The following is a 13011-nucleotide window of genomic DNA, read 5'->3' on the forward strand; positions in this document are numbered from 1 at the left end:
CTAGATTAAATATTTTTTAGTATTTTAATACTAATATATATGAATTGTATATGTAACTATATACTTCGGTATGGTATTCGGTATTTCGGTAAATTATTTATAAATACCAAATACTATACCAGATACCAAACTTTTTGAAAATGCATACCAAACACCATAATACCAAAACCACGGTATAAAAAAAATTGGTTTCGGTATGGTAATCGGCATATACCGTACCATGCCCACCCCTACTTTACGATGACTCTATTGCAAAGACAACTCTTGACTAACTCTAGCCAAGCACCCAAACAACCTTGACTAACTCTAGCCAAGAACATAAACTAACAATGGTTGTAGGTCTGTCCTACTTTACACTTCTTAAAAGCCGTGTAGGAATACAAATGAAGAACAAAAGACAAAGATCTAACAACTAAAAGAACCTTAAGACATAGTCATTGAATACGAAACTGGTTCCTTTAGTTGTTGCAGCTTGATATTTGAATGAGCACTTCGGGAGCAGTGGCGGCTACCTCTTGAGAGCACAATATATCTTTTTTGATTCTCAAAGTGTTAGGTTGAAACCTTGTAACATGTTGCATATATGTTGGAGATCATGTGAGTATCATGTGATAGGGGATAGGGACAATACATCTTTTGGTCATCTGCAGCTGTGTTCTTTGCTTATCTTTGTCGATCGGTACAGTGCGGCGACCTTTACAATGTATAGTTGACTTGTACGACATCGGGGACTTGATCGGGCACACACAGTCCCTATCTGGTTCTCGAGTTTGACAAATCATCAAAACACAAGATAGCATATCTTATCAAACTTCCAATAATATAGTCTGTTATAATTAAAATACTTAATATTAAACCATTGAAACAATTACTCATTTGAGATTTTATAGTGATTCTATTGATGGACAAAATCATACAAAATATAAATGTGTGTGTGAGGACCTAATTACAGTGCCACAAAATTAGTCGAGAAATGCTCACAACTAATCCTGAAGTTGGATAAATAAAAGTAATAAAGGCAAATTACCCAACATAATGCTTCTCAGCATTTCCAAGTATATTAAAATTATAAAGAGATATTAGGAAAAAAAGTTCCAAATACAAAAGATTACCAATTTATTTATTAGTTAATTACACTAAACACCCATGTAGTATGACTCTGTTTTGGGTATACCCACTGCATTTCAAATGAAACACTTACAACCCCTATGAGGTATATAATAACTATAAGTATGTTAAAATATAATTAGTAAAAGACAAATTAATATTATAAATACAAAGTCTTATGTCTTTATTTTATGATATCTAAAAAGAAAAATAAACTTTTTTTGTTAACGTTTTTTATTCACGTCTTTATTAAAAGGAGAATAAATATTATTTAAAATATGTATTTTTCAAAACTGATATGAACTATACTAATTATTCAACTTTAGGCCAAAAAAGATTGTCTTATGGCTTTAAACGTCATGTTATGACAAGAAACTCAAAATCGTTGTGACTATCAGGCTTTTGAATTTGCTTGTGGACCCCATGAAGGTCAACTAGGGTAGTTTAACATTGTTCTGATTTAGGAACCTATTGTCCCTAAAATACCCCTCTAGGTTACATAATAAGATAATGATCATCCCTTAATTACCTTAGCTGGAGAGCATCTTTCATTATTATCTATAGTCAATTACTTACTTTAGCAGAAACTGTATTTAATCTGACAAGTCAGTGGAATAGAAACTGAGAAAGAATGGAATAGAAGGAAATAGATTTTTTTGGATCCGGAGATAACTATAGCTTCTAAATATTATAAAAATAATCATAAGTCTGAGGCTAAGTCACATAGGGAATTTTACATCTGAATATAATTTTGCGCTTTTGCCTTGGGAAATGTTTTTTGGTCTGTGACTCTGTGTTTCCAAAAAGCTATTCAAATTAGCAATTGATAAAATATAAGCACTTGGAAGTTTGCTTTGTCTTGATATATACACATTATTTAATCTCCAACATAAAATACTTAATAATAATGGCCTTAAAGCTCAATATAGTCATGAAAACAACACTTAATATCCTAATCCCCATAAGGGTCAATTTAGTGAGTTTCTTGAGATTATTACATTTGGACTAAACAAACTACAAATGGGTACAACAGGACATTGAAATGAGAAATAAGAGTCATGGCTGGGAATCCATTTTATCTTTGACCTTAGAGTTCACTGGTAGGTGCTTTTAATTGGTACTATTATTTCTTGATTTTAACTTCTACACACTTAGATTATCTCAAAAATAACTACAGATAGCTCACAATTTTTGGGGTTAGTAACCTGAAAAAGAATGCATATGTAACCTACTACATCAATTTAAAATACATTATAGTTTCAAAATTCTTTACACCGGTCAATGTATATAAGTTATATCCTATCTTTTAAAGTTAAATATTATATATTGTCAATGTAAAGACAATTACTATATGTCAGTGCAATACAACATGTTATATCAAGTTATTACACTAATTCATAAGGTACCATACCATGCTTGATCCAAAGAATTATCTCCTATTATAAGTCAACTCAACCTGAGATTGTAAATAATTTTTGCATATGAAAACATAAATTGATGGTTCCTTTATTAGTTTAAGTTATGTGTACTCGTCAATGTAAAATACACTATTAAGTTACCTAAATGATATCTATAGATAAGATTTGTAATCTTGAGAATAGGACACGCTACACACTATATACTATCTCTGTCTCAATTTATGTGATATAGTTTGACTAGGCACGGAATTTAAGAAAGAAAGGAAGACTTTTGAAACTTGTGGTCTAAAACAAGTCATAGATATTTGTATGGCTGTAAATCATTTCATTAAGGGTAAAAGTGGAAGTTTCAAGTTAAATTATATCTGAATATAGAAATATATTATTCTTTTTGGGACTGACTAAAAAGGAAAGTGTATTATATCAATTGGAATAAAGTTAGTAGTAGATAAAATGAAATGATGGTATCAGAAAATTTAAATTGAAAGTGTGTACAACTTTTAACTTTTTTTTTTTTTTCTCTTTTCTTTTAGCTGGAGATAGAGCCAAATTTGGCTTATTGCCAATTAAGTGGCAAGCCGATGTTTGCAAAAAACAAGTAGAGAGAGCTTTAAAGTCACCAGAAAAGGCGGCTGATCCTTCGGAGTCAGACCCCTTTTTAGGAAGCATATAATGACTTCCTAATTAACCTCACCTCATTTCATTCTCAAACTTTCTAACACTTCTCTCTTCAACTTATTTTCTTCTGGTACTCCATGTTATAAACTTACCTTAGCTTCTTCAATATAGTTTCAGTCTTAGGGTTTTAACTCTTAACACAAAAGGAAGATCAATAGTTAGTTTTCCTTAAACAAGTTCTTTTTGTTTGTTTAGGAAAGCTGTCTAAGTAGCTAGGGTTTCTACTTCTTCAAAGAAGAAGAGAGTTATTTTTGTTTAGGTTTTTAGAGAAGTTATTAGCAATGGAAGAGAGAAATGAGAAAGAAAAAAATATGGATGAAGTGATGCTTCCAGGGTTTAGGTTTCATCCAACTGATGAAGAGTTAGTAGGGTTTTATCTAAGGAGGAAAGTTCAGCAGAAACCAATCTCCATTGAACTTATCAAGCAACTTGACATCTATAAATATGATCCATGGGATCTACCAAGTAAGAAACAATAACTCATAAATTATGCTTTTATTTCTTACTACAAAATAATAAGCTTTAGCATCAAGATTTCATAGGGTTAATGACTTTTCCCTTTACTTTCATGTTATATCCTTGGAACATGTTTTTGAATTTAACTCATATGTATTAGTTGGATAAAAGAGATTATATTATCAGTGTAAATTAACATGTTAGAACAAGTGGCATGTCTAATTTTTCAAGGAATAACTAGCTTCACTTACTAGGGGGTACAGTTTAATTTATATACAACAGTATAAAAAAAAGTTACACTATCAAATCACCCCAAATATATTTTCATATAACCAAGCCCTCCATAAAAAGTGAGATCTGTAATCTTGAAATAAGATAAGTTATTTAACAATAAAAGTGACTCGAGTATAATTTTTTTATCACTATCAGTATATATAAGTTAACCTCTCTCTATATATATATATATATATTCTTACAAGATGAACCTAGCTAACTACTCCTTTGTTTTGTTGTTACTTTTTCCTTAGCAGAGTTGGCAGCAGTGGGAGAAAAAGAATGGTATTTCTACTGTCCAAGGGATAGAAAATATAGAAATAGTGCAAGGCCAAATAGAGTAACTGGGGCTGGTTTTTGGAAAGCAACAGGTACTGACAGGCCAATATATTCATCTGAAGGATCAAAATGCATTGGGTTGAAGAAATCACTAGTTTTCTACAAAGGTAGAGCTGCAAAAGGTATTAAAACTGACTGGATGATGCATGAGTTTCGATTGCCTTCCATCACTGACTCCACTGCACCAAAGAGATTCTTGGACAAACATATTCCTCCTAGTGTAAGCTTCTCAAAACTAACCACTTTACACTATGAATGTATTTTAATCGATATTATTTTCAAGATACTAGATAAATGTACACTTTTAGCTAGTGATCTGATATTGTGAAAAAGTTTTGCACCATCAGTGCTTAGGAAGTTAAACTCTTTCCTAATAGATTTATCTTATATATACTGACAGCAAAAAGAACGTTTACATTATCAGTGTATTTTAATTTGTTGTAGTAGAAAACTGGCCTTATTTTCCAAGTTATTAATCACTTATTATGAACTACGTGTAATTATTTTTTAAGTCATGACCTGCTAGTGAAAAATTCTTTTTGCGTTATCAATGCATAGAAGTTAAAACTTTATTAATGAATTTAAATTATATACACTAACAATGTAAAAATTTATACTACTATCAGTGTATATTAACATATGGAAGCAAATAATTGGCCTTGTTATTATGAACAATTCTCGGTAATTGCTGATAGTATTCTTCTATTTATAGTGTGTATATTCAAGTCAAACTTTTTTACTAATATAATGTTTTTCTTGAATATTTTAGGACTCATGGGCAATATGCAGGATTTTCAAGAAAGCTAACTCCAATGCACATAGAGCTCTTTCTCACTCTTGGGTATCACCACCAGTACCTCAAAATAACACTACATCTCATGATTTTCTAACAAACAGCCACTTCACTAATTCAGATGAAATGCCATTTACACACAAAACAAGTTCACCTATCCAATTTAATGATTTACAAAATTCATCCAACAATTTGGCTAGCTTCTCCACATTAGATCTTCCTCTTTACAAAACCCTCAACTCAATGTCTAGTTATAGACCCCCTCAACAAATTTCAATCTCAAACCATGACCCCATTACAAGTTATACATTTTCTTCATGTGCTGAAAATATGAACAATATTGATGCTTCTTCATTGCTCTTAAACATGTCATCTTCTATATTTGGAGATTATTCGATAGCATTACCGGAGAATTTGGAAGGTGGTGGTGTTCATGAGACAACAACCTTAAAGGAAGCTAATAATGTGATCAACATGCAACATATGGAGGAACAATGGGGAAATGTTAGATCTAATATTGGACTTCCTTTGATGAATAATTTTCCATTGAATATGGCTGCTGATGCATGGAAGACAAATTTGCTTTGGGATTCTTCTCCTTGTCCTAGTAGTGAAATGTCTACAAGTTTTTCTAGTAACAAGTGCTACACTTGAACCATAGCTACTAATTTTTAGTGTTGTGTTTTTTAGTTTCAAGCAGTTAGCTTTTGTTTTCTTTCTTTTGAATTTTTGTTTTCTTTTCTTTTTGTGTACTTTTAGTTTGGACTTAGTTTTCGTTTTGGATTAGTGTTGTAAAAACTCTAATGTAGGTTTTTCAATTGATTCATGACAAATCAAATCGTTTCCCGAAAGGTTTTGGCCAAGATATGGAAGAACAATTTCTTATTACAGTCAAACCTCTCTATAACAGCATAGTTGGGTCCGAAATTTTTCAGCTGTTATAGAGAATGGCTGTTATACACCTATAACAGTAGTAACATTTAAATAATACTTCACTGTTATAGGCAAAAAAGATACATAAAATCTAATTTTTATTTTTAATTGTCAAATTCTAAGCTTAATCACACTTTTTATAACGAAGGAAAATCGTTTAATGATGAAAATATATATATTCATATGATATTTTTTGTCATAAATAGTGTATTAAATGATCAAATATTTAGTCAAAATTTCTACTCTTATTATTGGTAATCATAGATATTCTATTTTTATAAAGATGGTTAATTATTATATTACTAAAAAAAGAAGATAGTTGTTATATGGGCGGTAATTTTACAAAGAGTGTACTGCTATAAAGTTGGTTATTGTTGTTATAGGTGAAATGTTATTATAGAGAAGTAAAATATAACATAAAAAATCGGTTCCAAAAAATCTTAGCTGTTATAGAGAAGTGTTGTTATATGCGGGTGCCGTTATAGAGAGGTCTAATTGTATATCACTCCTTCTGTATCAATTTATGTCTTAAACTCTTACTTCCCATGTTAGTCTTTTAAAAAAAATATCACTTTCTATAGTTAATTATTATTTAAGTCCTACATCCACTTGGCTTGTTTAAAATCACAAGATTCGGAGAGTATTTTGGTATATTATACGTATCTTTTAGTTTAAGACCACATGATTTAAAAGTCTCTCTTTTTCTTAAGTAATTTGCGTAGTCAAACTAAAACACATAAAATAAAACAGGGAGTACATACCAGCATATTTCATTAATGTGTTTTCCAATGCCTTCCCTTTCGCTTGTATTTATTCTCATTTGTTTTGTTTCCATCATCTTGAGATGGGATCGAACATACTAACTCTAAAACAATAAAACTTGTTATTCATTGCGAGCTTTACAAGCGAGGTAACGTTATGTATATTTCCTTAGAATATACTCTAAGTTTTAATTGCACAGATTTTTTAAAAACTTTTGTGACTCACAGTATTCAGAAAATATCAAGTGAGAACCTCACATTGCACCCATTAGCGAATCCTAATTTTATAAAACCTAAAAAGATAATGTCATATCTTTGCTGGGATATCGTGTGTATATTGCAACTTGAAGAAGTTTTTATTTATTTTATATAGCAAGAAGGGGTAGGTCTTGGTACAAAGCCACAACTCTCCTGATCGTTTATTTTTCTCCTCTCCAAAGGCGGATTCAAAATTTCAAGTGTATGTGTTCTAATTCTAAAAAAAAATTAGCTTATTGAATTCTAGATAAATTATGTATACATATTAAGTGGATCTCTTAATACAAATAAAAAATTTTGATTAAAGTTACTGGATTATGTCGAATTCGTAATAATACTCCAGCTCTGCTCTTTTGAGAAAAATAGTTAGAGCATGTAAACTTGCAAACGTTTGGCTGAAGTGTGATTTGATGTCAAGATCTATGGATTTACCCTTTGAGATTGACTTGTATACCAACAACTTGAGCTTAAATGCCATTTTATCCTCAATGTCAAAAACTTGAACCCAAAAGGAAAAAAGAAACGACTTCTCCTTTAATCTCTGAACCATCAGGACCGGAAACTTAATGTATATATGTACCTTCAGCCAAACTTAATTACCAGCAGTAGCCCACATATACAAAACTTATACACTGATATGTATATTATGTGTATAGCATATGTATCGTATATGTATATTTAAGTATAAATATACAAAACTTATACACTGATATGTATATTATGTGTATAGCATATGTATCGCTTATACACTGATATGTATATTATGTGTATAGCATATGTATCGTATATGTATATTTAAGTATAAATATACAAAACTTATACACTGATATGTATATTATGTGTATAGCATATGTATCGTATATGTATATTTAAGTATAAATATACAAAACTTATACACTTGTTGGCTATTTGGTAAACTAGATTATCCAAAGGTATTGGACTGTAGTTTTCTCCATGAGGAACTCCAGGTACTAGCAGTAGGAGTTAGTATGTTATAATTAAGGCCCAAGCCCATCAATGATAATGTTGGGTTGAATGTAGGTCAAAAGAATTGCTAGGCCCAGTTGAACATCGATCTGATGACTTATGGAACTTTTTCTGATTGCCTGAGATTTCTTGCTGCTTGAATAGCACCAATGAATGTTTTATTTCTTCTTCTTTTTTTTTTCTTTTTTTCTTTTTGTTATCTTATTTGTCTTAATTTTGTACTACACTCTTTCTATTTTCGCCTGATACCATTTTAGATATGGTAATGTATTACAAATCACAATAATTTTATATTTGTTAAACAACTCTATTACAAACTCCAATTTGATATTTTTCCAGTCAAATTAACTTTTTAAGTATCATTTTAACATGTTCTTTTTATTACCTCCAAGTATAATACATAAGCATAAATTAACTACTCAAATTATGCACCACATTAGATAGTAAACCTGAGAAAGGAGTGTACTATAAGTTCAATATACTAAAACTACTTTTAGACGGCTATCAAGGGCTTGAATTTGGGAAAAATTACCAGCAACCTAATACTTTCACCAAAATTACTTAAATTAACTTAAGCAGGCATCAGCCAAGGGGTAAAATAAACTTAAGCATTTAAAATTTAATTCTTATGGAGTACGTATGGTCTAAAATTGTTTTTTTTTTTTTTTGTGTGTGTGTGTGTTGATCTGTGAATTTTAAATAATTCTATTTTATTATTTGATGTTTCCAACAATTTTTGTTTGTAACTTAACTATGGTTAAAAAACACAAAAGCTTATGTAGACCAAACATAAAACATATCATGGATTAATTTGTTACATGTATTGAGCCATTGAGTGTGAGTAAGCTTCCATAGAATATCGTTAAAAGTTGTGGTGTAGTACTGATAAGTACTGTGTTATTTTTAATAATAAATTTTGAGTTCGAGTCTTAAAAATAGAATTGCATGAGAAGTGTTTTGACATCATAGTGGAACTTCTCCGCATAAATTAGAGGCTGAACCCATCAAGAGAGACATTTGTGGTTGACATTTTTTCACTTATGCACCTCAATTATACCATGTACCATTTAGACAGTTCAAGTTGAACTCGATTGTGTCATTTAGACATTTTTCGCTAACTTAGCACATTGTGTGTGCTACATCAATTCTGAGCGCGTGAGGAGTTCTTTTTTTGGGTGAAAATGTTTTTTTTTTTTCTGCTTCTGCTTTCCCCCTGCCATTAACGTTGGCAGAGCTCTAAAAATGGAATAGGATCTTCTTGGATTCATCACATCGGCTCTTTTCTTCTTTCTTGGATTCTTCTTTTTTCAATCAACTAAATTAATATTAAAAAAAGAAAAAATTGAAGCAAAATAGAGATGTAGGGCAAAGAAACCTTAGGCTTAAACTACTTATCAGTTTCGTCGTTGGGCCAGAGCTTCCATTTTTAGAGGCGGTTCCATTTTTAAACTACTTATCATGAATCTTATTTTAGAGCTCCGATTCTATTTTTAATCCAGCTCCTAACTATTGATTATTTTGGCTCATCGCTTGGATTTGTCGGAGCAGGTGGCGTTAATGGTTCGTGGTGGTTCGCCGGCTGTAATCCGGAGGGTTGGGTAGGTGGGATGGGATTTAGAAAATAGTTTTTTTTTTTTTTTTTTTTATTGAAAAATAGTTTTTTCTTTCCTTTTTCCTTTTTATTTATTTTTAATTATTATTTTGCACCAAAATGCCACTTGTCCTTTTTTAATTAGTTATTATGTCACGTCACCATCGAGTGTATTACACACTTTGTAATTTTAGTTGATCGTAAAAAAATTATTTAATTGGAACAAATTCGATGTAGTATGAGTACCCAATTTAGTTGAGATATTTAAGTGAAAGATGTTAGATTACAGGTGTTCCCGATGGGTTCAGCTTAAATTAGACTTAATCAAACTCTAAAGTATGCGTCAAACACTAGGTAAGAAACAAAAATTATCATAAAATTATTCAAAAATAACTTGCACTATATAAATCTAACACGTTACTTTGACATAATCATCATGACATTTATATTTATTTAGTATTAAGGTCTCCGAAAATTCTAAAGCAAATATAATACTTTATGATCAAAAGTTTGAACTCCATCTTTCCACCTTTTGTCTTTCCTTTACCATAACTCACCTAATATCAACTGAATTTAATAGTTTTGACTGAGACTATATATATATATATATTTTAAAAATTATTAGATAAATACATACTATAATATATTTCGAACCGGTAAATCATATGGACTACGGTAAAATTTTAAATTCGAATCCACAAAGTTCAAATCTGAATCCATTTGAATCTGCCTGATCTGCAGAAAACTCTATATAAACATGAGTATGACATCTCATATCAGACCACAGAGAAAAACAAAGACACTATCAAATTAAAGGTTATTATGGAGAAAGAAAGTGAAGTATTTTTACTTGGCTCCTGGTTCAGCTCCTACTGTACAAGAGTTAGGCTTGCACTTGAAATCAAAGGCATTCAATATGAGTACATAGAGCAAGATCTAACAAACAAGAGTCAAGAACTTCTCAAATACAATCCAGTGCATAAGAAAGTGCCTGTTCTTGTGCACAAAGGGAAACCTATTGTTGAATCAATTGTTATTCTTGAATACATAGATGATTGCTGGAAAACTGCACCCAAGTTGCTCCCTGAGGAGCCTTCTGAGAGAGCCAAAGTTCGCTTCTGGATAAACTATTATGACCAAAAGGTAAAATACCTACGAAACTATATGTTTCCTTATAAGTTATAACCTTTTCATATTTTGATTCACTGATGTACCTTGTGTTATTCCTCGTTTTCATATTGTTTTTGATATGCTTGGCCCTATCTGACCTTTTGTCTTGTTTTCCTCTCTTGAGCCGAGGGTCTTTCGGAAATAACCGCCTCTACCTTTCGAGTGGGGGTTAGGTCTACTTGTCTTAATCTCTTATGAGACCTACACGTGGTGGGATTCTACTGGGCTTGTTGTTGTTGTTGATATACCTTGTGTGTTTGGTATAACAGAAGTAATTTTTCTCCTTACCTTTTCATATTCAGTGTCCATCTTGTGTGCTTGATATCACACGGGTCATTTTCTGGTGTTAAGTTACCAGAAAGCATTAAAGAGGGGCAAATGACTTCCTCGATCACTTATAAACAGAAGTCATTTTCCTTCTTACCTTTTCATATTCAGTGTCTATCTTGTGTGTTTGGTACAACGGATGGAGATGGATCCAGAATTTCACTTGTATGGTTCCTATAATGATCTTAAGTTATTATACAATAATAACTGAATTCCAACTCAAATATTTATAGATATTTAGTAAATTTCTTAATACATATATAGAGGGTATGAACAAAAATTATTGGGTTCATGTGAACCTTTAGGATATGTGGTAGATCCACCCCTGATAACAGAAGTCATTTTCTTGATCACTTATAGATAAAAGTCATATAAAGTTAGAGATCTAATCAAAATACTCTCCAATTTACTAATATAATCATAAATCCTTAATATACTTTTGAAAAAATATTTTCTACTCAGCAACCAGACATTTTACGAAAAAACATTTTTCATGAAAAATGACTTGCATCATACTGAAAACACTTATGATAGTTCTAACTTTTTCCTGAATTTGCAATATAGGTTGGACCAAGCACAAAAGTTGTCCTCGTGTGTAACGGGAAGGAAAGAGACAAGGCTATAGAAGAATCAAATGAGCTACTAAAGGTGCTAGAAGAGGGGATTGCAAGAGATATTCCAAACAGATCACCTTTTCTGAATGGTGAGAATCCAGGGATTCTTGATGTTGTAATAGGTTCAAGTGCTTGCAATGTTGAAGCCTTCAATGAAGCTATTGGAGGAGTGGATCTTAGTCTGGAAAAATACCCATGCCTTTTTGAACTGGTTACTGTTCTGAAAAACTCTCCTATAATGAAGAAATCCCTTCCACCCCACATTGATCTTGTCGCTAAGATAAGGGAGAAGTTTAATTTAAACCAGGATGCTTGATTATGGTAGACGATAGCTGCTTGAGTCTTCTGTTTTGGTCTCTCTTTGCCCGGTCTTTTCAAGTTACAACTTACAATTTGTTAAATTTAACAGCTTGTTTGGATGGTCGCTACCTATTGTATTGTCCCGCTAGTTTAAATACAATATTTGTTTTGATTGATCAAATTTGATTGTTACTTTGATCTTATTGTATCGTATCGCTAAATCCAATGTTTTTATGTAACGACCGATTTGATTTAATTGCGTTGTTACTTTATCTATTTTTCTCCATTATGTTTTTACTTATTATCTAATAATCATATTTTGTCCTTTTATCATACCTTTTTATACGCTATTTCTCTCGTAGGTTTATCCTTCAAATGTCTAACATAATTGTTGATGTCTAACATTGTGTAACAATGAAAATGATACAATCTATCCAAACGTTGTATTTATCAAAACACTACATTACATACAACACAAAATGATATAATACTATACATTATGAAACAACATGTAACATTTAACAACCATCCAAACAAGACAACGTGTAATAGAACAAAGGGCATATACTTGAAGTAGAATAATGGTGGAGAAGATCCTTCCCAATCTGGGACCATGTGTATATAAGGATCAACTTCAACAGTTCAACTGTAGTTTAGTGCATCACAAAATAAAACCAATAGAAGTATTCTTGTATATCCAAGATTGAGCATATTATGAGTTTAAGATGATTCCCAGAATCTATGGCTTTTCAAACATAAAAGAAGCCATGAAGGAACAAAAATTTCGAGCTGCAAAGATAAAACAGGAAAGTCGCGCTGTACAGATAAATACATAATAGAACGAACAGGAAATTTCTCCAGACGATAGGTCCTGTTAAAGCTAATTATCCTTGACAACAGAAACAAGTTAAGATCATCTCTTTTGTTTTTTGGCAGAGAAGTGCCCCAGTAGAAAAATAACACAATGCGTGAATGAGAATTATGAACTTATCAGGAATCATATTAT

The 13011-nt window shown here is 31.4% G+C and overlaps 2 protein-coding genes across 2 annotated transcripts; both read left to right on the top strand.

Annotated features, from left to right (window-relative positions):
- Positions 1 to 3251: 3251 nt before the first annotated feature.
- Positions 3252 to 5963, top strand: LOC132066706 (protein FEZ-like). Its single transcript, XM_059459944.1, has 3 exons — positions 3252 to 3668; positions 4190 to 4491; positions 5041 to 5963. Exons 1-3 carry the CDS (start codon positions 3485 to 3487, stop codon positions 5716 to 5718), a joined length of 1164 nt encoding a protein of 387 aa, XP_059315927.1. The 5' UTR covers positions 3252 to 3484; the 3' UTR covers positions 5719 to 5963.
- Positions 5964 to 10084: 4121 nt separating this feature from the next.
- LOC132066707 (glutathione S-transferase U10-like) lies at positions 10085 to 12232 on the top strand. Its single transcript, XM_059459945.1, has 2 exons — positions 10085 to 10737; positions 11656 to 12232. The coding sequence occupies exons 1-2, from the start codon at positions 10417 to 10419 to the stop codon at positions 12019 to 12021; spliced, it is 687 nt and encodes a 228-aa protein (XP_059315928.1). The 5' UTR covers positions 10085 to 10416; the 3' UTR covers positions 12022 to 12232.
- Positions 12233 to 13011: the final 779 nt, after the last annotated feature.

This window comes from Lycium ferocissimum, chromosome 8 (assembly GCF_029784015.1).
Source record: "Lycium ferocissimum isolate CSIRO_LF1 chromosome 8, AGI_CSIRO_Lferr_CH_V1, whole genome shotgun sequence".
NCBI classification, from domain to species: Eukaryota; Viridiplantae; Streptophyta; class Magnoliopsida; order Solanales; family Solanaceae; genus Lycium; species Lycium ferocissimum.

Excerpts from the sequence above, each read along its gene's own strand:
- LOC132066707 (XM_059459945.1), top strand. The coding sequence starts at position 10,417 with ATGGAGAAAGAAAGTGAAGTATTTTTACTTGGCTCCTGGTTCAGCTCC. Across the intron at positions 10,738-11,655 it reads TAAACTATTATGACCAAAAG|GTTGGACCAAGCACAAAAGT; the intron begins GTAAAATACCTA and ends TTTGCAATATAG.
- LOC132066706 (XM_059459944.1), top strand. The coding sequence starts at position 3,485 with ATGGAAGAGAGAAATGAGAAAGAAAAAAATATGGATGAAGTGATGCTT. Across the intron at positions 3,669-4,189 it reads TGATCCATGGGATCTACCAA|AGTTGGCAGCAGTGGGAGAA; the intron begins GTAAGAAACAAT and ends TTTCCTTAGCAG. Across the intron at positions 4,492-5,040 it reads ACAAACATATTCCTCCTAGT|GACTCATGGGCAATATGCAG; the intron begins GTAAGCTTCTCA and ends TGAATATTTTAG.